The sequence below is a fragment of the Arvicola amphibius genome, chromosome 4 (genome assembly GCF_903992535.2).
Source record: "Arvicola amphibius chromosome 4, mArvAmp1.2, whole genome shotgun sequence".
Classification (NCBI taxonomy): Eukaryota; Metazoa; Chordata; class Mammalia; order Rodentia; family Cricetidae; genus Arvicola; species Arvicola amphibius.
In genome coordinates this window covers 56,442,843-56,464,948 of record NC_052050.1, presented here as the reverse complement: position 1 = coordinate 56,464,948, position 22,106 = coordinate 56,442,843, and the positions used below count along the sequence as shown (strand labels likewise).

The 22,106-nt window shown below is 45.1% G+C and overlaps 1 protein-coding gene across 1 annotated transcript in view; it reads left to right on the top strand.

Annotated features, from left to right (window-relative positions):
* Positions 1-19,183, top strand: part of Hs3st3a1 (heparan sulfate-glucosamine 3-sulfotransferase 3A1) — a 92,342-nt gene extending 73,159 nt beyond the window's left edge. The window contains exon 2 of the mRNA XM_038328952.2: positions 16,642-19,183. Within this exon, the coding sequence (XP_038184880.1) occupies positions 16,642-17,263 (622 nt within the window). The 3' untranslated portion in view covers positions 17,264-19,183. The remainder of the gene's footprint in view (positions 1-16,641) is intronic.
* The last annotated feature ends 2,923 nt before the right edge of the window (positions 19,184-22,106 follow it).

The following is a 22,106-nucleotide window of genomic DNA, read 5'->3' as shown; positions in this document are numbered from 1 at the left end:
GCTGAAACAACTTTATTCATCAAGCAATAAAAATAACACATACACAGAAGGACATCTCACATCAAGCAGCAGAGACCAGATCTAGATAGTTGCAGGGTGAGGGAGAATAAGACTCTAAAGCAATTCATGGTAGTGGAATGAGGAGAGTTTTGTGGTCTGATCATGGCTAGCTATGCAAACCTCTAGCATAGCACTCATACAGAGCTGAACCCCACCCCCAGTCTTTTCTTATATATTAGTTTAATATAAACCAAAAATTTGCTTGGGAACCATAAAAGAAAATTTGTATAGTTGAAAGTTGCTTTATTTCCCCAGGTTGATGGGCTTAGGGTGGAGAGAATGGCTTTGGTTTTGAATCCATCATTGCATTTTGTGAAATCCCAGTCTCAGTGTACAGGCGGAGGGGAAAGAAACTTTATATAAATATTTTTCTAATTCTTGAGGAGACAACACTCAATAGAGTATATACAAGAGTAAAATAGGTAGGAAAATTTATGTCAGGTTTGAGACTATGGAAATAGTAACAACACTCTTCAGGAAACAGAGTAAACATAAAATGGAGGAAACTCGACAGACCAAAAAGGGTTAGAGAGAAATTCAGTATAAAATTCTGGTGGCGCACAGGGACTAGGTAAAAGTGAAATAAGACCTCGAATCCTAACTCAACCGTGGAAACTGGGACAGGAAGATTGTAAGAAATGTGATGCGGGAGGGTCTTCTGTTTTAATAAAGAAACTGCCTTGGCCAGCCCTTAGGTGGGTGGAGTAGACAGAACAGGAAGAAGGAAGGGAGGTAGATAGCTCAGTCAGTTGCCCCGCCTCTCCTCTCTGGGGCAGACTGCCGTGCCTCTGCTCAGGGAGAGAGATGCCAGATGTGATGAAGCCAGCTGCCAGGTCAGAAGTGCTGAATCTTTCCCGGTAAGACACCATTTGTGGTGTTACAAAGATTATTAGATATGAGTTAGTCAAGATGTGAGTAAGAGGCTGAAAATAATGGGCCAGGCAGTATTTAAAAGAATACAGTTTCCGTGTAATTATTTCGGATGTAAAGCTAGCCGGCAGCGGGGCGGCGGGAACGCAGCCCGCCACTCCACACTACAGAAATGTGGAGAACTGTGATCCTCTTTTAGACATGACATGGCCCATGTAATCAAGAACACATACCAGCTGTGGCTACCTGCACACGTACACACACACAGAGAGAGAGGAAGGGAGGGAGGGAGGGAGGGAGGGAGGGAGGGAGGGAGAGAGAGAGAGAGAGAGAGAGAGAGAGAGAGAGAGAGAGGCGGAGAGACAGGTATCAGGGGGAGCTGGAGAGTTAGCTCAGCTTTTGCGATCACTAGTTTCTCATGAGGAAGCTGCAGGTTTGGTTCCCAGCACTTTCATGGTGGCTCACAACCATTTACCACTACAGTCCCAGGGGTATTGGACAGCCTCTTTTGGCCTTTGCAGGCAGTTGGCATGCACATAGATACACATGCATGCAACAAAACAATCTTATATGCAAAAGTTTTAAAAGAAAAAAATTAAGCCATGAAAGTTGGAGGTGGTGTGGCCGGGAGGCGCTGAAGGAAGGGTCCAGGTCCCATGCGCAGATACAAGGCATCTGCGACATCTCTGCTGCAACGAGGCACCAGCACATGTGAACCGCTTCGTCTGCAGGGGCTGCTCCTGACAGCCCTCAGGTTTCTTTGGCAGCAAGGGCCCTGTCTGGCTGCCTCATTTTTCTTCCTAATGACTTCCCCGGGTCTTCTGCATGTTCTCCAGGCCCACCCTTCACATCTCCAGGTCCCTGGACAAGGGTACCAATGAAGGCTCACATACCATGTGTCTAAACATTTTAAAAGTTATAAATCAAGCTAATACACTGTTGGATGAAACGTGCTCTCTTTTACTTTGACAGATATTCCTTGGTAACAATAAAACAAAAAAAAAAACAAGCTTCAATCTATTGTTTTCATATGTCTGAAAGTTGGCAAAACACCAAGGATGACTCAATTTAATTATTATTGCTCATTTGGGATTTTCTGTGGATTGGCCGGCCATGTTTGGATGAGCCATAAAATAAAGATATACACAAACCATGACCTATGACACTCACACAGCGAGATTTATTTTTCAACCCAACTTTGAGTAAATACTAATTATGCTGCAATCAATATTCCTCATATTAATTTTATTCTATTGACAGTAATGGTCTCAATCACAGACAGAGAAATGCTTTCTGGAAAGATCCTGAGAGTAAACAGTTTAGACTTGTATGCCATATGTCTTCCGTCCCTCTATCTGTGTGCTTTCAATTCAAAAGCTGAATAGACAGTGTGCAGGCAAATAGGTATGGCTCTTTTGACAAAAGTTTGTGGATAAAAAAACAGCTAATTATCAGCACTATCCGATTCTGTGACCTCATAAGGAAACACACACTGGTTAAGATGTCGCTCCCTGCTTAAGATGTCACTCCCTGCTTAAGATGTCGCTCCCTGCTCTCCCCACTTGCAGCCCCTGGCACTGTGGGATGCTTGTTAGTAGTGTTGCATGCAGGTAGAATCAGAAAGTTAAAGAAAATAGGCAGGTTTGGAGTATGAAATTGAGTTTGGTAATCACAGATATATAAGGAATTTTTGAAGTATGGAGATCATAATATACTGTGATCAAAAATGTAAAATGAAAAAAAAACCCACAAAACTTAAGAAATCAAGTTATTCTCACATGTCTTTAAAAGTTGTGTCTGCCGGAAGGGGAAAAAGACAAGATCTCCTGAGTAAATTGGGAGCTTTGGGGTCATGGGAGAGGGCAGAAGAGGAGAGGGGAAGAAGGAAGGGGAGCTGAGAAAAAAAATGTATAGCGCGATAAAAACAATAAAAAAAATCTAAAAACTGTCAAAGGTGAAGGGCACAATTTCTGTATTGTAGAGCCCACATGAAGAAATCCCTCGAATGTTAACGTTTATTATGTCTGCGTTGTTTACCACCTGTGACTCATAAGAAGAACTAGAGGTAATCCCTTAACAGTTTTGCTTACTTGGAATGAAGTCTATATATCTGCAAATAAAAGTCTCATTGCTGTTTGCTCATATGTGACTATTTCCACATTATATGTGTGAGTTTGCACTTGCATAGATGCCTCAATGAATAATGGAGTGTGGAAATGTGTGCACAACGACACAGAAAGAGACAATGCGTGGCAATTAGTGCACGTTCACTTCCATGAGCTGAGCAAGACTGCTAATTCATGAATGGCAGAGAAAAGTCACAAGTGTGAATTGCATACGGACAACTTAATATACCTTCAATGATGTCACCACCAGGCTGGTTAAAGGATGTATTTAAACATCATTTGTCTTTTTTAGTCAATTCATGAGACACTGTCTATTAAATGAATTAAAAATATGAAAAAAAAGTTGTCTGCCAGAAAATGAAAGCCAGCAAAAGAGCCAAGACGGGCTTGTGTCAGCCCATTGCATCAATCTCTGGAAACTGTTGAAAATTCAACTTCTTTAAAATTGACTCATTAAATAGTAAAAACCTGTGCAGTTTAGTTTTAGCAAGCCCTTTTTTTGTTTAATGAACTTGCAGAACCCACTTCGGACACCTCCTAGCTGTTCGTAGAGTCCATGTCATGAGCGCCCCTCTTGCCTGAGCTACAGACTGGTTCAGAGCAGTACCGCTGGTCTCCTTGTGAGGTGTGTGCTTGTCTTCAAGTGTAAATGCTGTGAGTTCACAGTGAGTGGGAGCTCCTCCTTCAGTCATGAGCTGCATCAGGAGAGGCAAAGGACATATACACACCACACACAAACAGGACACACGCATGTGTGTGTGCGTGCACACACACACACAGAGAGAGCAATACTAGGAAGGGACTGAGTCCTTTCTCTTAGCTGACTTATCTCACTCAAATCCTTCCCCCAGTTAGAAGTACATTCATCTCCAGTGCTGCAGTATTAGCCACAGTGCCTCCCATGCGTGCTCTTAGCATCCAGGGATTTTTTTTTTCTTTTTTTTCTTTTTCTTTTTTTTTTTTTTTTTTTTGGTTTTTCAAGACAAGGTTTCTCTGCAGCTTTTTTAGAGCCTGTCCTGGAACTAGCTCTTGTAGACCAGGCTGGCCTCGAACTCACAGAGATCCGCCTGCCTCTGCCTCCCGAGTGCTGGGATTAAAGGCGTGCGCCACCACTGCCCGGCTCCATCCAGGGATTTTGTTTTAAGACATGAGAGGAAGAGGATTGGCAACTGGAGCCTGGATGCGGTTAGTGATGAGAGAGTGCGCTCAAGGCTATGGGTTGCACTGCTGGCGAGATGGCTTCTCCAGTAAGTGTGTGCATGTGAATGTGCAATTCATGGGCCTTTCTGAACTGTGGGAGTGACCTCCAGAGCCCTCTGTTTGTGTCCCGTTCCTTAAAGGACTTCACCCCTTCCTAGTGGCAAGAAACCCCACCATGCTGATGGAAACTCACTCCTTGCATTACTGAAGTTTGATGGCAGCTTCATTTCAGGATGTTATTTTGCTAATTGGGCTAGAATTTTGCCATGTCATGCTGTAGAGTGAGGCTTGTGATGAATGTCTGCAATTATTTTTGGTATCTTTCAATATTAAATTAGTATTGTTTTCTATTACTTGAAAATCAGGGGAATAGAGGGACACCCAAGATGCTGAATATAAATTTAAAAAGAACATCCAGGGCGTCCAGACCTCCAGCTACTGCTAGCATTGTAGCTTCCAGCTCTTTTTCTGTCTCAAACTTAAGAAGACCTTTGATTTTGTTCCTACTCTGTGTCTTGGACCAAGACACAGGATAAAGAAGAAACAATGCAGGGGGCAGAAGGGGCTGGAATGAAGGAACCAAAGCCCGCCATTGCCAAAATGCAGCAAAGGGATTCCCTGCAGTCTCAGATTTTCCCTGGCCCTGTCCTCACAGGTTCTTCTCCCCTAAAAGCTTTGCACATTGCTTGCCAAGTCAGGGAAGCAGGGTCGGCCTTTTCTGAGACAAAACCTGATGGAAGCCCCTGCCCACAGTGATAAAGCTCCAATGGTGGTTCTCAAGCCCATCTTTTATGGAACTCCTGTCTGGAGCCAGGGCGAGCTCAGATAGCGACTTGATGAGGCAGTCGCCGAGGACCCAAGAGCTCATCTGCCCTGGGCCCATGGTTTCCTTGCTTTTGTTAGAACTCTCCTTCCCTTTCCTAAGTAGTGGACCTAAGACACGGTCAAAGCACCTGAAGCCGAAGAAAGTGTTTTCTTCCTTTAATGAGGACCCACGTTTAACAGAGTCTTCCTGGTTCCAAGTCATTTAGGGAATTTTCCCCCTCTGTGGCTGGACTGTGTTTTATTTAGAGTTATCTTGTGTTAGTGTATGCTTGTTGCACATGATGGCAAATTCTACTCTTCAGGAACCAGCATCAGAGTAGCCATGCTCTGGGCACAGTATGGCTTAGGATTAGGGCAAAATAAAGAAAGCTAGAACAGTGGACTAAGGGTGAAGATACCTGGGATCTCAGCCAGCGCTGGGGCAGGGAAACTGAGGAACAGAGTGCATCAGGAAGACACTGGACTTCTCCCCAACCCCGGGTCTATGATTCCATTGAACTTCTCAAGAGACCACATGGGAAGTCTTCCCATCTTTGAAAGATATATGCCTCCCTATTCTATATCTGTATCTCTGATGTCTAATGTCTATTTGTAATCTCTTCGTTTGTCTCTCTATCTGCTGTTTGTCTGTTTGTTGCTCATAAACACGCACACCCCTCAGGGCTTGAGAGTTTCCAGCACTGCTTCCAGAGAACATGTAATGTCCTGTTTTATTTCTGCTACTTGTGGCCTTTCTTACTTCATTAAATGTGCTTTTGTAAGACTTTTATTCTCTTCTGATTTTAGAAGTTACTAACTTTATTTTTTAATACATAACACTTGATTCAAGAAGTTCACAGACTCATTCAAGACCTTTTAACTTGGCTTGTTCAGTTCTTTGGTGAAAATGAACATGCAAGTTTCTTTCCAAAGGCCGTGGCGGGTGTGAATTTTCCTGAATCTTTGCACTTCTGAACATTACGTCACTTTAATACTACTGCAGGTGAAATCAAGCTTAGCTGAGTATAAAAGTGCCTATTTTTTTTCCATTTAAACTTTTACTGCCACTGGGCACTTCCACTAAATAAAATCGAAAGCTATATCTTCCACTCTCCTCCCCTGTGGAAGAAAGCCCAACTGTGTTATTCTGTTTCTCTTTCTATGTGCTTACCTGGGAGACTCCGTGTTCCCAAACACCATCACACCCATTAGAGCTTGCCCATGTGGATCCTTCCTGGGGCCAAGGGCAACAGCAAGGAGCAAGAGCTGCAGGTGGCGGAGAGTCGTGTAAGGAACTGCTTTGACCCAGAGCCAGCCTCAGCCCTCTGTGGAGGGACCTAGGGATAGCCCTACCCCTCAGCATGGTTTCTTGGTTTCCAAATGTCTCACAGACAGACAAAAGGAGTGCTTGGCTCCTATGAATCTGTCACCATCTTGGCGCAAGCTTTGGGACAACATAGACAGAGGTGGAAATGTCACCTTAAACTTAGGACAACACCAGTTCCTCCATGAAGGAGACTTTAGTTCAGAGGGGGTCAGTGACACTTGTGGGTCACTGGTCTAGTTGTAGAACAGTGGTTCTCAACCTTCCTAAGGCTGCGACCCTTTGATCTAGTTCCTCATGTTGTGGCGACCCTGACCAGAAAATTATTTTGTTGCTATTCCATATCTGTAATTTTACTACTGTTATGAGTTGTACTGTAAACGTCTGATATGGGACCCCTGTGAGGATGTGGCCCACAGGTTGAGAAACGCTGCTTTAGCTCATCAGACAATGACATGATCAGGGGGTTTGATCAAGGGGAGACTCTCAGCATCTACAGGCATGGTCACTCTTTATACTTGGGATCCAAGATACCTCTTGTCCTCTCCGTTAAGGGTGGTTACTTGGTATTTTATGACCACAGATGTATTTTCTGCCTTTCCCAAGTTTCTCAATGAGCAATAAGAATCCTTGATTTTCTGTACTCTCCTGGAGTTTCATTCTTTAATTAAACCCTGGTACGCATTGAATCCTGAATGCTGGGACTGTCAGAATCGCTTCCCTTCCCTCCTGTCCTTTGATAGTTCAGAGTCTGGGAAGGCATTGACTGTCCACAGCACCAGATTGTATTCCAGTGGCTCAGTCTATCATTTAACTTCTCTAACTGATGGTATGATTATTAGAATGGCCCATACACGTTTTCTCGGAGTGGGAGCTGGCTCATAGCATCAGTCTCCTTCCTCCTCAGAAGCCAACGCAAACATCAGCAGAAGGGAGTTTTCATTCCAGCTTCACAAGTCACGTTTTGAGTGAGGTCTCACATCCCAACAGCAGGAAAAGAAATATTAGCACAAGTGAGCCTTGGCCCCAGGGACAGCGAGCTGACAGCTCCCGACTCCGTGTGGTTTCCTCCCTTCTCAGACACGCACGGTTAGGGATCTCCAGGGACTACCTGTAGACATTGGCCATCCAGAAAGAAAGTCCTTCCTCTTTGCCGGAGGCTCGGCTCACAGACCCAGACTGAGAGCATGCACACGCAGATTGGCAAGATTTATCGATCCCTTAAGGTAAATCGTCCTTGTGTTGCAATCCAGGATTTCCCCTTGCAGCTAGTTGCGCTTCCCTTGTAGAAGAGGGCCTTTAGGAAACAGGCTAATGGGCTCTTTCCTGTTTCAAGGCACAGGGACAGACAATTTGCATGCCAAGATGAATGGAGCAAGGGATGCTTTTAATAATGAGACATTTAGGCGCAGTGTCCAAGCTGGCCAGTGATGCGGACAGGATGCGTCACACCGATGCCGCCTGGGTATTCAGAAGGGCTGAAAGAACACGCACTCTAGCACGAGAAAGACCTAGACTTTCATTCTGTTCCTATTCATCGCAACTGTCACTGGGACAAACCATATTACCTCTCTGTCTTTTGAAACTAAAATTTAAATTCTTAGCTGCTCTGGTGAGACCAGAGGAATTATTCATCTGCGTCAGTCTGTGGTGAATACTTCCTAAGTGTCTGTTGTCTACTTTCTGACCAGGGTCTTCCCAAGGCCTGGGCTTGAACTCCTGACTTCCCTGGATCTGGTCTTTTTAATGAAACCTGGTCTCTGAACTTCGTCTTTTAGCCATGACATCGTATTTTCAGAAAGCAAGGGTAGATACTGGTCTCCTCTGTCACGAACTTGCTTTTATCAAGAGGCAGTCAAGTGCCAGCTTTAGACTCCCTGCTCTTTCTGTTGCCACTCTCCAGAGCATTAAATTAGGCAAATTAGTGTCCCAAACTATACACGAGTCATGTTTTGCCGATGAGGAAATGGAGGTCCAAAGTCCTACAGTGACTTGCTCGGACTTCACGGGTCTTTAAAACAGCCATTTTCAGAACAACAGCAATGCTGTGTCTCCATCTGGGTTCCTGGGAAGAAATAACGGCTCTTTGCAAGCCATTCCAACCCCACTAACCAGAAAACTAAACACATGTTTCTATTTTGGGGTGGGGACTACCCCACCCCAAACAACTTGCTAGTTGGCAAAATAGTCATCATTTTCTTCCTTTAAACCTGTGTAATCCTCTTTGGAAACGCCCATGCCACCCCTATATAAATCACCTACAGCATCCTCATTTCCGGGCTCTAAACATGACCCTTAGTCTTCCCCACCTCTGTCATTCCCATCATAGCCACTGAGTTCCTCTCATTTGGATTACACTGGGAGAGGAGCTTTCTACATCACACACACACCTGCCTGTGTTCTTCTCTATCCTGCCCACTGGTTCCAGTCATTTCTGTGTCAGTGATTATGCATCAGTCAGTCTAGAAACACATGACCACCCCATTCATGCAGGCAGACAACTCATCCATCTTCCGTCCAGAGTCCAGGCCTTTCTGCATCTTCCATGGTGTTCTGGGTTACTTTCTTGGGTTCTCATTTTCTCCAGCCATCGTTCAAGCTATTGGTTTTCATTTGTTTGTTTTGACTTTTTTTTTTTTTTTTTTTTTTTTTTTTTTTGAGACAGGATTTCTCCATAACCTTTCCTGGAACTAGCTCTTATAGACCAGGCTGGTCCTGAACTCACAGAGATCCGCCTGCCTCTGCCTCCCCGAGGGCTGGGATTAAAGGCCTGCGCCACCACCGCCCAGCACCAAGTTATTGTTTTAAGTCTTTGTTTGTGGATTTCTTTTCTCGGTCCCTTTAATTGCTGGCTTCTTATCTGAATCAATACAAACAAGTCCAAAGCACAGAGGGAAGCACTAATCACCATTTAGGTTAGTGCTCTCAACTTTCCTAATGTTGCGACCCTTTATCCAGTATCTCATGCTCTGACGGCCCCGAAACATAAGATTATTTTTGTTGCTACTTCATAACTGTAACGTTATGGCTATTATGAATATAATGTAAATATCTGATATGCATGGTATCTGATATGCGACCCCCACAAAGGGGTTGCAGCCAACAGGTTGAGAACTGCTGTATTATCATTAGTGTCTATTTTTATTATGTTATTATTAATTCACATATACACGAGGAGATCATAGGCACACTTTACCTTACAGATCTGCAACAATAAACTGAGAATGCTATTTCCAGAACATTTTGCAATCACCACTCACAAAGCTATCTTCAGATAATTTCTCCCTGCTGGCCGGATTCCTGAGCATCTTCTCTAGGGCAATCCCCACCACTGTGCCCAGCTGTGGGCACAGCCATCCACGTGTGAGATGGAAGTTATGCAGTTCTTGTGTTTCTGGTTTGTCTGGGGTGAGAGCAAAGTGGTCATGGGTGGCCTAGGTGGCCAAAGCCCACTCCTTTTCCTCTGTCATCGACATTTCTACAAATCAGAGATAAGCCTGTTTTGGAAAATGCGATTTTTGTTCTGTTTGGGATTTACAAAGTACGTGCTTTTCTTGGAGCCTTGTGGGAAACTGGCCATTTATTTTATATAAACATAGTAAAATATTTATTCAACTCTAACTTAAATACATAAAACCACAGAAATTGGAGGATACAGCTCCACTGTAGGTTTGCACAAAGTGGATGCGCTGTGTGAGGAATATCCAGACAGGATTGCTCCATCACGTTAAAAGCTTTTGTTCTTCCTTCCCCACACTGATTCCCTGTGGGCAATGACCCTTTGGACATCTAGTCAGATACAACGGTTTCTTATTTTGCTTTGTGTTTCACAGATATGTGTGTGTGTGTGTGCACGCATGTGTGTGAAAGCATGTATACAGTCATGGAGGAGGCATACAAATGCCTGTGGAAGTCACCGGCTGATGTCAGGTATCCTCTGTTGCCGCGCACGGTGCCCCTGTGTCTGCGCTCTATGCACGATTACCCAGTTCCTGAGCTTCGGGCAAGGGGTTGGAGGTTAAAATACACAAACACAGACAGACAGAAAGACAGCGACACGGGTCATCCTTGAATTACCCAAGAATGCCCCCTTTATTGTGTTCAGGGGCAGATTATATAGAGATAGCTATGCCCCAGCCAAACCCACCAGAAACCACTCTCCTGCCATCAGGAACTCCTGAAGGTCTCGTGCTCAGAGCAGCTGTAGGCACTCAGATCAGGGGATTACAAGAAATTCAGGATCTGGGGTCTCACTGCTCCCAACACTCTGTTTTCTCCAATTGTTTCTCCACCTTGTTCTTTTGAGCCAGGGTCTGTCACTGAACTTGGCCGAACTTGGAGTCCACTGATTTGGCTGAATAGGCTGGCCATCAAGTCCCAAGGATCCGCTGGTCTCTACCTCCCCAGTGCCAGGATTACAGACATACCATGCTGTCTCTGGCTTTTTACATATGTTCTAGGCATCTGAGCTCAGGTTGTTATGCTTCTACAGAAAGTGTTTATCAACTGAGCCTTCTGCCTAGCTCTGACCTCAGCTTTTCATGGAGGAAGCTATATTACCTCCTTTTCTCTTGCTATGCTAAGACACCATGCCCAAAGCCATTCAAAAAAACAAAGTGTTTATTTGTGGCCGACAGATCCATAGGAATAAATAAGAGTCCATCCCTACCACCTCAGAAAGGAAGCATAGCTGGAAGCACCATGCATGGTAGCAGAAACAGCTGAGAGCTCACATCTCAAACCACCAGGAGACAGAGAGAGCAAACTTGAAATGGAGCAGCTCTTTTAAACTCTCAAACCCCACCCCAGTGACGTACTTCCTCCGCCAAGGCCACACCTCCAACCTCATTCCCCCTCCCAAGCAGGAACACCAACTGAGGACTAAGTATCCAGTGCCAAAGACTCTGAGGGACATGTCATTCAAACCATTGCAACAGTCATACAAGCAGATGCATTGCCAGCACCAGCCGTGTTTATTAGTGTTGTTTGTGAGACTCATCCACAAGCAGGTGTGACTGGCAGATGTGAAGGTACCCATTCTGACCGCCCTGTGTTGGATATGTTTCTGGGTTTTGGTGAGCATTTGGGGACCTCGAATTTGGGACCATCATTAATATGTGAACATGGATGAACAGCTGTACAAAATCATGAGGTGCTAGGTTGCTGGAGACACATGCTCAGCTCTTGTAAATGGTGTCAACCTCTCTGGAATCATCATGTTAGCTTGCTCTCCACCAGAAAGATGCCAGTTAATTGCTCATCCTCACACGCACTTGGAAACCTCATTTTCTTTCAACCCGTATTGACTTGTAGTAGTCCTTTCTATATTACAGATATGGCTCTTGAGAGATATTTTGTAAACATTTTCTCTCACTCTGGAGCTTGGCTCTTTATCTACTTGGTGGTATCATCTGATGAAAAAAAGCTTTGTTTTTCCTTTACTCCAACTTATGATTTTATTACACTTATTTCTTCAACACATTCTAAACATTTTCCCTCCATCTGAATCACGAAGCTGCTCTTGGAAATTCCCCTCCTGCTTATGTCTATAAGCAATGTGGAATTGACATTTATGTATCGCAAGAGGTTGATTGATTAAATGCAACTTATTAACAACAAATAGGAGAGGAATGTTTATCCATCCATCTATTGATCCATCCATCCATCCATCCATTCATCCATTCATCCATCCATTTATTCATTTGAAGCTACTACCAGAGATGACTGGCAGAAACTATGTATGGAAGGTGGGGATCAAGAAGACAGTGTGAGGGAAGTAGGAACCCAGTAGAAAGGGCCCTAATTGGTAGGAATGACTGAACACATAGGTCCTTTTTGGATCTTCTTGTATATATTAGAAGCATACTGAACGTAGTTGCTGAGCCGCCTGGACAGCTCTTTCTAGATGGTTCTCATGGTAACTGAGGTATCTGTATGTAGACAATGGTGAAGCATTAGTTGCCTAATCCGAGGCATTCTAATTCTCAGAGGATCTGTGAGGCCCAACCACAGAGGCAGGTGTGTTCCCCTGCTCATTGTGGAGAGGGAGTGCCCTCTAACACTTCTGCCATAAACTATTATTTTGACCACTGGCTTTGGGAGAAAAGAACAATCTGCTTAGCCTGTCTGCCATGGTGCCTGCCTGGCTTGAATGTTTCCTACACTCTAGACAGCTACAGGCACAATCCTAGTCCCATAGAGATCACCCAGTAATGGATCAGCTCCAAAGTGAAAGTGGCGTGATGTCCGAAGCAGACACAAGCTCAGATGAACAGCTCTTTCTGGCATGACGGCCCCTTGTGGGAGATAACCAATCCACTTAGAGAATGTGCTCATCTCTCCCGGCACAACCAGCCAACTTAGGTCTCTCCAAAGACAGGGACCAGCTCATGACTTTCAGTGTCTGTGCTGATGCTAGATATCCCAAGGTCATGACAAACAAGGTATTTGTGATTTTATCTGGAGTCCTATTATTTGGACCGAGGGGCCCCCTGCCATTTGGGAATCAGAGCGCTGGTCATCACCCCCTTCAGAGTAACGCTTCCTATGAGCTCTGCAGCAGTCCACATTGACAGTCCTTTAGAGGCCAGATTCCTGGGGCATTAGGCTTGGCTTTTCTGTTGAAATGAATAAGTTGAGCTTAAGTTGTCTCCCCTGAGCCCTGGCAGCCTTTAGAAGGGATAAGTCACAAACGCAATTTTCTGATTTCAGATCAGCTTGACAAACTGTCAAAAATTATTTTATTTCCCTTTGGTCTAGCAAGATGAAAACAAAACCACAGCCCCTTTGCGTCCTCAGCCCCTGCGCTTAGTTATCTTTAAGTTGAAAGATGCAATCTAGCTAGATGCAGCTTTCAAAGCCTTTGTTCCTTCTTGAGTGCTTAAAGCTGAAGACTCATTGTAAACTGTGCTTAGCGGAAAGTTTGCCGTCTCTGTGTCCTAATGGTTCGGGAGCGCTGACCACACATGCGCAGTGCCGTCAGTCTCCAGAACGCTTGCTCGGGCAGTGCCATCAGTCTTAGAACGCTTGCTCTTGAATTGCTACCTGTGATGCAGTTCTCTGCTCCCCTCTAACCAGTTGGGTTTCTCCATCCCATGAGTTATAGGAGGTGATGAGGCTAGCTTTCTTGGGAAGTTCTGTTTGGGCCGTCTCCCTTCAAGCACCGATTTGGGATAGGCTTTTTTAAAATATGGCTCCTTTTTCTGAGGTTTAGTAGTGTCTGTTTTGGCCAAGCACAGACTGCAACTTCAGTCTCCGAGGAAGGTTCCCCGGGGGTTTCCAGAGACTAGCCAGCCCGGAGCTCCAGAGAGCAGTCTGCTATCTCTTTAAGATCCAAGGCAAAATGTGAAGTCAAGTCTTTATAACTCCAAGAGTCCAGACAAAGAGGCAGAGATCTGCCTCTGTGTCTTTAAGACAATGCACACCCCTCACCCCTCCAGACTATTTGGTGTTTTCTTAGAGCCCAACACTTTTTCATAAATTTGATCAAATTCCTTTCACTGGGAAATCCCACCATCTTGAGACAAGTTTTCCGGCTTATACAAGGGCATCGTAAGTTTCAGAGGCAGCTTGGTCTGACTCCTCAGAGAATCTGGCACGCACAGGTGAGGAAGGGCGATGGGCATCTCAGTCAAGTGTCATGCACTCTGTGCTCACCTACACCCAGCCCTTGAGGTATATTTAAGAAATGGTTAATGTGGTGCATCCTTTTATAAATTGCAAAATTCTTTAAATATTAAAAATAAGAGCTGAGCACCATAAATCAAGCATCTAACTAGCGTTCTCGCTCAAAGAAGAGGAAAGTCATGTGATTAAAATTGCCAAAGTAACAAATAAAGGAGGAAGACTCGCTCCATCATATGAGCCGAGGCATTGTTAGCACTAGACACTGCAAAGGCCAAGGAATGTGTGCCAGAAATAACCCGCATGGGAGCATGAATACTTGCGAAGTAATTGAGCGGATGTCTGCCAGTTGGCTTTAAGACAATCCAGTTGGCATGGTTAGGGAGTAGATGGGGTGGGGGGGATGCTCATAAATGAAATTGGCCATCGTTATGTGTTCTTGAAGGAGGTATGAAGTGCGTGAGGCTTACTTGACATGTTTTCATCTTTTACGGTTGACATTTCCCACTTAACGTGTACTTAGCAGATACTGTAGGTGGGGAAGGCGGCAATACAGCAGCAAGGAGAAGCGCCCAACACAGAGCAGATCCTTTTTAGTCCAAACGCAAAATAGATACTACAGAACTGTGAAAGCAAAACCACCACGAGAATTAAAAAATAAACACAGCCAGGGGTGATACGTGCCTCAAAAGGGAAATCAGAACTCGTCAGTGTAACTGAAGGGTATTGACAAAGGGATGATGCTTAAGAAAGTTGATCAAGTCCCAACTGAAAAATAAAGAAGACAGATTGGAAGGGGAAAAAAAACCATGTAGTTAAACCCCCTGGAAGGGACCAACAAAGCACAGCTTAAAAAACAAAGGAAGCATTTTAAAAAAAAAAAAGTCAAATGCAAATCAGTGAATTAGAAGAAGGAATGAAGACAGGATACACAAACTGTGACCAAGAATGGAGACAGAATGCTCACTAGATGATTTTTAGAAACATTATAATTGTCTCAAATCCACACAAGACAAGGTAGAGTATCAGAGATAGCCAGTGTCCATACAGGAAAGAAGAAGGCAACCAGTGCCCACGCTCTCCTTCCTGCCCCCAACACAGGCATTATCAGCCCTGGATGGAAGGGACTCCTATCAAATGCCAAAAGAATAGAAAAGAGATAAAGATATTTAGAACAGGACAATCGGGACTTTTCAAACCATTACAAACGAGGTGGAAAGAACCCTGAGGAGCTGTGAAGACAAGCATTTTGTGTTATATAAAAGTCATTTTCTTGGGACTCATGAGGCTTACTAGCCCCACAAAGAGCCCCAGTGGGGGTCTGAAATCCAGGCTAATACCACCCCCCCACCTTTGTTTTCCCCTCATTCCCTGTCCCTTTGCATGCGCTGCCCCATTATGTGTGCTCCTGCGTGCAGTACGCGGGTGTCCTTGTCGCTGTCCTTTGCCTTTGGGGCCTCCGTTGCACAGGAATGATTAAGTGACCAACAGACAGGTAGTGTATACAGAATGGATATGCTGGGCAAAGAAATGATTCGTGTCCTGGATAGACAGAAGGGGACTGGGAGATTCCACTGTGCTGTTTGGAACGGCATGCAATTTAAAAATTATGGATTGTTTAGTCCTGAAATTTCTGTGCAATAATTTTGGGCTGTTGGTGGAGACAAGTAATCAAAGGTAGGGTAGAGTAAATCGTTGAAAGGGGAGACAGTTGTACATTTTGATATTCGACTTCAAAGGAGGGACTGGGGAGACGGCTAAGGGATTCAGAGCACCTGCTGCTGTCAGAGGACCAGAGTTCAGCCTCAGGAGGCACACAGTCAACTTTAACTCCGGCCCCGGGAGAGCCAAGGGCCACTTCCAGCCACCAGAAAGAAGTACCAGTCGTCATTTGTACAAACCCACACTTAATTGTAGAAAACCACACATAATTAAAAACTAAAATAAGTCCTTAAAAGGATTCCTTTGTGAATGAGGAAACCCTATTAGAGAGAAATTATTGGCATGTGTATAAAGGACAAAGCTATACTTGGGGCAGGTATGGGTAGGATGGCATCCGGTATTTTAATGTCATTTGATATTATGACATTGTAATTCACCTACAGAAAGCACTGGTGCCGAGTATCGTAGATTAATAACTAACTAACAGAGTCTTTATTCTGTGTTGGGAGCATTTCAGAACTCTTGAGGTGCATTAATTGCCACAAGAATTGTCTGACAGGGCCGGGCGGTGGTGGCGCACGCCTTTAATCCCAGCACTCGGGAGGCAGAGGCAGGCGGATCTCTGTGAGTTCGAGACCAGCCTGGTCTACAAGAGCTAGTTCCAGGACAGGCTCTAGAAACTACAGGGAAACCCTGTCTCGAAAAACAAAAACAAAAACAAAAACAAAACAAAAAAAAAAAAAAAAAAAGAATTGTCTGACAGGAGCGATGGAGCGATACGAGTGTTCTGAGAACCATGCTCAAGGAATCTAGAGCAGTTAAGGCCAGCTGGCATTCAGGAAGTCAGGGAGCTGGAGCTACAACCTGCCAGACATCAGAACTCAGATTGGTTGGTTCTCCAGTTCTTGGGGTCCAGAAGGAGACTTGGCTTACTCTCTCCCCAGATTCAAACATGCTTTCTGCTTCACACAGGGACCTGATGCCCAGAACCCTGGAGGGTCAGATCACCATGGAGAAGACGCCCAGCTACTTCGTGACCCGGGAGGCACCAGCGCGCATCTCGGCCATGTCCAAGGACACCAAGCTCATCGTGGTGGTGCGCGACCCCGTGACCAGGGCCATCTCGGACTACACGCAGACGCTGTCCAAGCGGCCAGACATCCCCAGCTTTGAGAGCCTGACGTTCCGCAACCGCAGCGCGGGCCTCATCGACACGTCCTGGAGCGCCATCCAGATCGGCCTGTACGCCAAGCACCTGGAGCCCTGGCTGCGCCACTTCCCGCTGGGCCAGATGCTCTTCGTGAGCGGGGAGCGGCTGGTCAGCGACCCGGCCGGGGAACTGCGCCGCGTGCAGGATTTCCTGGGCCTCAAGTGCATCATCACCGACAAGCACTTCTACTTCAACCAGACCAAGGGCTTCCCGTGCCTCAAGAAGGCGGAGGGCAGCGGCAAGCCGCACTGCCTGGGCAAGACCAAGGGTCGTGCGCACCCTGCCATTGCGCGCGAGGTGCTGCGGCAGCTGCGTGACTTTTACAGGCCCTTCAACCGCAAGTTCTACCAGATGACCGGCCGCGACTTCGGCTGGGATGGATAGCAGATATAATTTAAAAAGAAAAAAAATATCAAAATATAATATATTTTTTTACCAGTCGGTAGAGAAAAGACATTTTAATATTTGTGTATTAAGTATGTGTTGCAGTAGTTTTTTTTTCCTGTTCCCATGAATAACCAGCATCAAATTTGTGCGCAGCAGGAAAGGAGATTTCATTTATCCAAGTTTGTTTATGTTCTGAGCACTATTTTGCTAGGATAAGCACCAGTCACTGCTAAACGGTTTATGAAAATTCTCAGTGTAAACCTCCCTTCTGTTAAGTACAGAAACCTGATAGAGTTGAGACCTGGCCTTCCCTTTTTCTATCTTTCTCCTGTGCCACTCTTTCTGCTAAGTCACTTCGCAGTTACTGATACTCTGCGTGTGCACAGGGCAGTTTTCCATTGTAGTTTTGACCCTCACGCTACTGCTGTAAGCGTGTTGGCGTTTTCAGAGATCATCCTTTTCTATTTTAGAGGAAAGGGAAACTGAGTCTCAGGGAGGCTGAATGACTTGTCCTAAAGCCGGGTGCTGGATCCTGGACAAAATCCTGTCTGCTACTTTGACTCTGTTTTATGACAGGGAGAGGCGGTTGCTTAAGACACCTGGAGCTTTAGAAGCTCTGGAGTGACCCCACGAGGGCAGAGGGGCCTTGTTACTGCAATCTGAGTTCCAGGCTGGCCTATGGTATACAGCCTCATTACATAGCTGTATTCATGGGAGTCACTGAGATGGGGACACAAGCTCTCTGGGGAGCCTGTCTTTGCCTCTTGGCTGATCAAAGAGCGCTGAGCTGAGGAAATCTGACCCATGGGTGGTCATCTGAGTTGCAGAGAAATTCCTGGATTCTTCTATTGAGGGAAGATGGGCAGAAACAACCAAGAGTGTAGCAGAGTGCCGCTTTCCTTGTTCTTGAAAGAAAATCTCCCTTTTTGAGTAGTCTCTCATCCCTGACCTCAGTTAGGAAGACTTTCCGGCTCCCCCAGTTTTCAGATTGAGAGACCTGTCACTCAGTGGCTCTGCCCTCCCCCCTCCCCGCCCCAATCTACTTACTTCTTAGGTTATAGGAGTTATAACCTAAAGCTCATTGACGATTGGAAAACATTCAAAGAAGCACAGTTGTGGGTGGAATCCCACCCCTTCTTGCCTGTCCCCTGTTTAAATGGCTCAGTGAATCAACAGTTTATTGAGAGTGCTCCTTGCTCTCTGAGTGGGTATTAACAAGATTAGCATTAATGGGAATTAAATTACTTTAGTGAGGAGCACATAGGCACTGAACATACACAGCATTCTTAATTAGTCCGTCAGCAACATTTTATTACAGGTTTAAGACCAGGAAGGAAGTGTTTGCTATTCCATCAATATTGTCTTTATGTACTAAAATTTAAAGGGCCAGATACTCTAGTATACTAAAATAATATTCTGCTTTCCTCTGCTGTCAATCAAGTTAATATTGTTTTACGATATGCTGGATGACTCTAAGCTTGTGCTCTGTTACAGATGTCCGTGTCTCTTAAGAAAACTAATACGGGTTCAAAGGGAGTGAAAACTGCTTTTTAACTTTCTACATATTTTGTCATCTGCAGGTTTATTGGTTAATGTCCCACTTATGGGAATTAAGCCCCAAACTCAGGTCCCTTTTCCACTTTGTCTCCTTCCCCTCCATGCCCTCAACATCCAGCACCGCTGTCTGTTTTTAGACGACGTGAGTCATCATCAGCGGCCACCAGAGACTCGCTTTAAGCTCTGCTCACCTTTTAATTTGTTCTGTTTGTACTTCTGAATCTTTTGTACTCCTCTCTCTGCCTGTCATTATGCAAAAGCGGTTTGCACAAAGCCGGAATTGTATCTAACAGCTGCACTCAGTAACCTTCCTCTTTTCCCATGGAAGAGATATAATAAAAGAACAAAATTGAGTGCCAAGGATCTCAATTTTGCTTTGTCCAAGTTTGCGGATGTTTTTGTTCACATGATTTAAGATACGAATGAAAAGAGTCCTCCAGGCAAACTTTCAAGCTTATAAGTGTCCTTAAAGGTGTCTAAAGTTTTGAATCTTGGTCTAAAGGATAGTGAACAAGACTGAGGTTCTCTCAGTTTCACGGAGGACAAGCGACAGAAGGTTTCTGCCTTCCCTGGAGAGCGCACTCCTGCTGTGAATGGAATTGGCCTCCTATTTATGCCATCCCTTTAGCTACAGCAAACAATAGGCTTTGATCTCAGGTGGAACATGAGCCCTCCTTCCTTGAGCTGTCTTCTGTGAAGCCATGCTCACCATCCCGCGCTTTCCTTTGGGCTGGAACATTGTCCAGGACAGCAGCTTTAGGCTGAACCCTTAGCTTCTGGACCACAGGTGCAGCGTATGAGAGTATCACTGAGCAGCTGAGATCCATTGATATTATTCCAATATCTGTGCAGGAACAGGCTTCTAGAAAATATATATCTTTTATCCTACAAGGATTAACCACACTCTGATTTTCTTATGTTTGTAAGATCTTCAACCTTAAAATAAACTTCACTGGTAATGTGACTCAAATCTTCAGCTTGCATTCCAATAGAGGGTTTATAAACATAGATGCATCAGTAAATGCCCAGCCCCCAATTTTACAGTTGCAAATGGAACGAGTTTCTCTTAGCATCCTCATCTGTTCTGCCAGCTGAGCATACCAAAGCTGTCACCCACAAATGGATCTGTGGAATAGCAGTGCCTTATAGCCACAGAGCCGACTACCCCTTCAGCAGTTGAGAGCAATTACCGCTCTGCCAGAGGACCAGAGCTCCATTCCTGGCGCTCAATTGCCTGTGAATGCAGTCCGGTGATCCAATGCCCTCTTCTAGCTTCTGGAAGCACCACAAGTGTGCACCCACGCACACCCACATACACACACAGACACACACACACACACACGCACACACACACACACACACACGCACACACACACAGAGTAACACATCATCACACTGTAAACAGCAGCTCTCAGCTCTCATTAGCATTTGCTTTACAGATGAGGAAGTTGAGATTCAAGAGTGTGGTCCTTAACAAAAGGTCACTTTCCATCCATAGAAATGTCAAGCGGCCCTTTTTGGAGTCCCTAGAGGTCAGAGCTACTGATATCTCAAAGGCCGATGTCTCGACTGCTACCAAATACCCTGTACTACCCAGATGGACCTTCAAGACAAAGAGTGGTGTCAATCAAGATGCCAATCATGCTGAGGTTCCCAGTTTAAAATGAAGTCAGTCAGTCATAAAGCCCGTGTGTGTCTATGAATAAAAGCTACATTTGTACCGATGCTTGGTTACTAGCCTCTCCAACACCAGTCCAGCATTTCTGTCGGAACTTGTCGTGAGGACATCCATGTGTCAAGAGACACACTAAAGAGAACAAAATCGTCCCTTTCTTGTTGCAATTTCAGGAGCAACTCCTAACAGACAGAGAAGGACATCTCCATGAAGCAGGATCGGTAAGCTTCAGGAGGGAAAATAATGACCTAACAAAACAGTCTCTCTCAAGCTCAAACACTGTAGTTTGAGTAGTTTCAATTTGTGTCCATAATGCTATGACAATATTTCTTGTCATATGACAAAAACAAAGTGACTAGAGAGAAGCAAGTAGCCCCATTTCACCTAGATGGCTCAATTCAGATGGATGTGATAGTTACCAACATCCTTAGGCTGCTAAGTAAGAGCAAAGACAGGAAATTCCTGTTGCCTCAAAGCACAGAAATCCTGTGTTTTCTTTTTGTAGAACCAGGGGAAAGCAGCCGGGGCTCTAAACATAAGGCGAGAGCCACTGATACTCAGTCCCATGCAAGCTGCTCTGTAAAAATCCACTCAAATTCTGCAGCATCAACGAAAAGAGGACTTCACCATCCTGCACCTCGAGCCCCTTTGGGAAACATCAGTTCTGCTGCAGTAAACCTGGCCCTTGAAACAATGCCACCAACATGCAGACACATCTGTATTTAGCCTTCGTCCTGTGCGAGGTGTATATGAACAGGAAATTATGGACCTTTTCCTCAGATAACGGAGTGCTGGGATGGCAGGCCTTCTCTTTAAGACCTGACAAGAGATGGATCTGGGGAAATTATGAGACCTTGGAACTTCCTGAGTGAAGTGATAACATAGTAGAGTTTCACTGTGCTTGGAGAAAATAAAACTAAATATAGAAATTGTTTCTAATATATGAGCCCATTGTGAAGTATTAGGTAACACTAGTATGTTTGGGGCTATAACCCACACTCTTAGTCTAGTTTAGCTTAGTTGGTGGTGTCCTTTTAATAGTCATATACTCAACAACTTACTCTCCCCTAGTTTTACTGCTGACTATAAAGTGAAGTCAGTGGGGGACACATTCTGTTGAGTCTTTTCCCTCCTTACACAGCTGGATGCGGTAGTCTCGGTACTTTCGAGGATCAGGCATGAGAAGGTTGGTTCTTGGTTAGCTCTGCTTGGTGGCACATGACTAGGCTGTTTGGGGCTAATTTGTTACTCTCCACGTTGTCACACTCTGGCTCATGTGCCCCAGGTTTCTCTCCAGGTCACTTTGTAGTGTGCCTAGAGTGTTTGTCACCCTTGGAACCTTGCTTTTGTTGGGAATTGTGTGATGGGTCCTATTGCCTCCCACCTCCGTTTGTCTGGTGCTTCTTCCAACCGTATGTTGTTGGTATGACTGATCATTTGTCCCTGGCTTTCCTAGCCTTTCCAAATGCACATACTCAGTGATGTCCACGGTCTGTTGCAGGCTTCCGGGGTAAGTCTTGTAGTGCACCCTGAGCAGCTGCTGTCAGCGTCAGCTCTCAGAAAGCAGTGAGAATGTCTGATGCCAACGCCTAGAAGCTACAGGTGCTC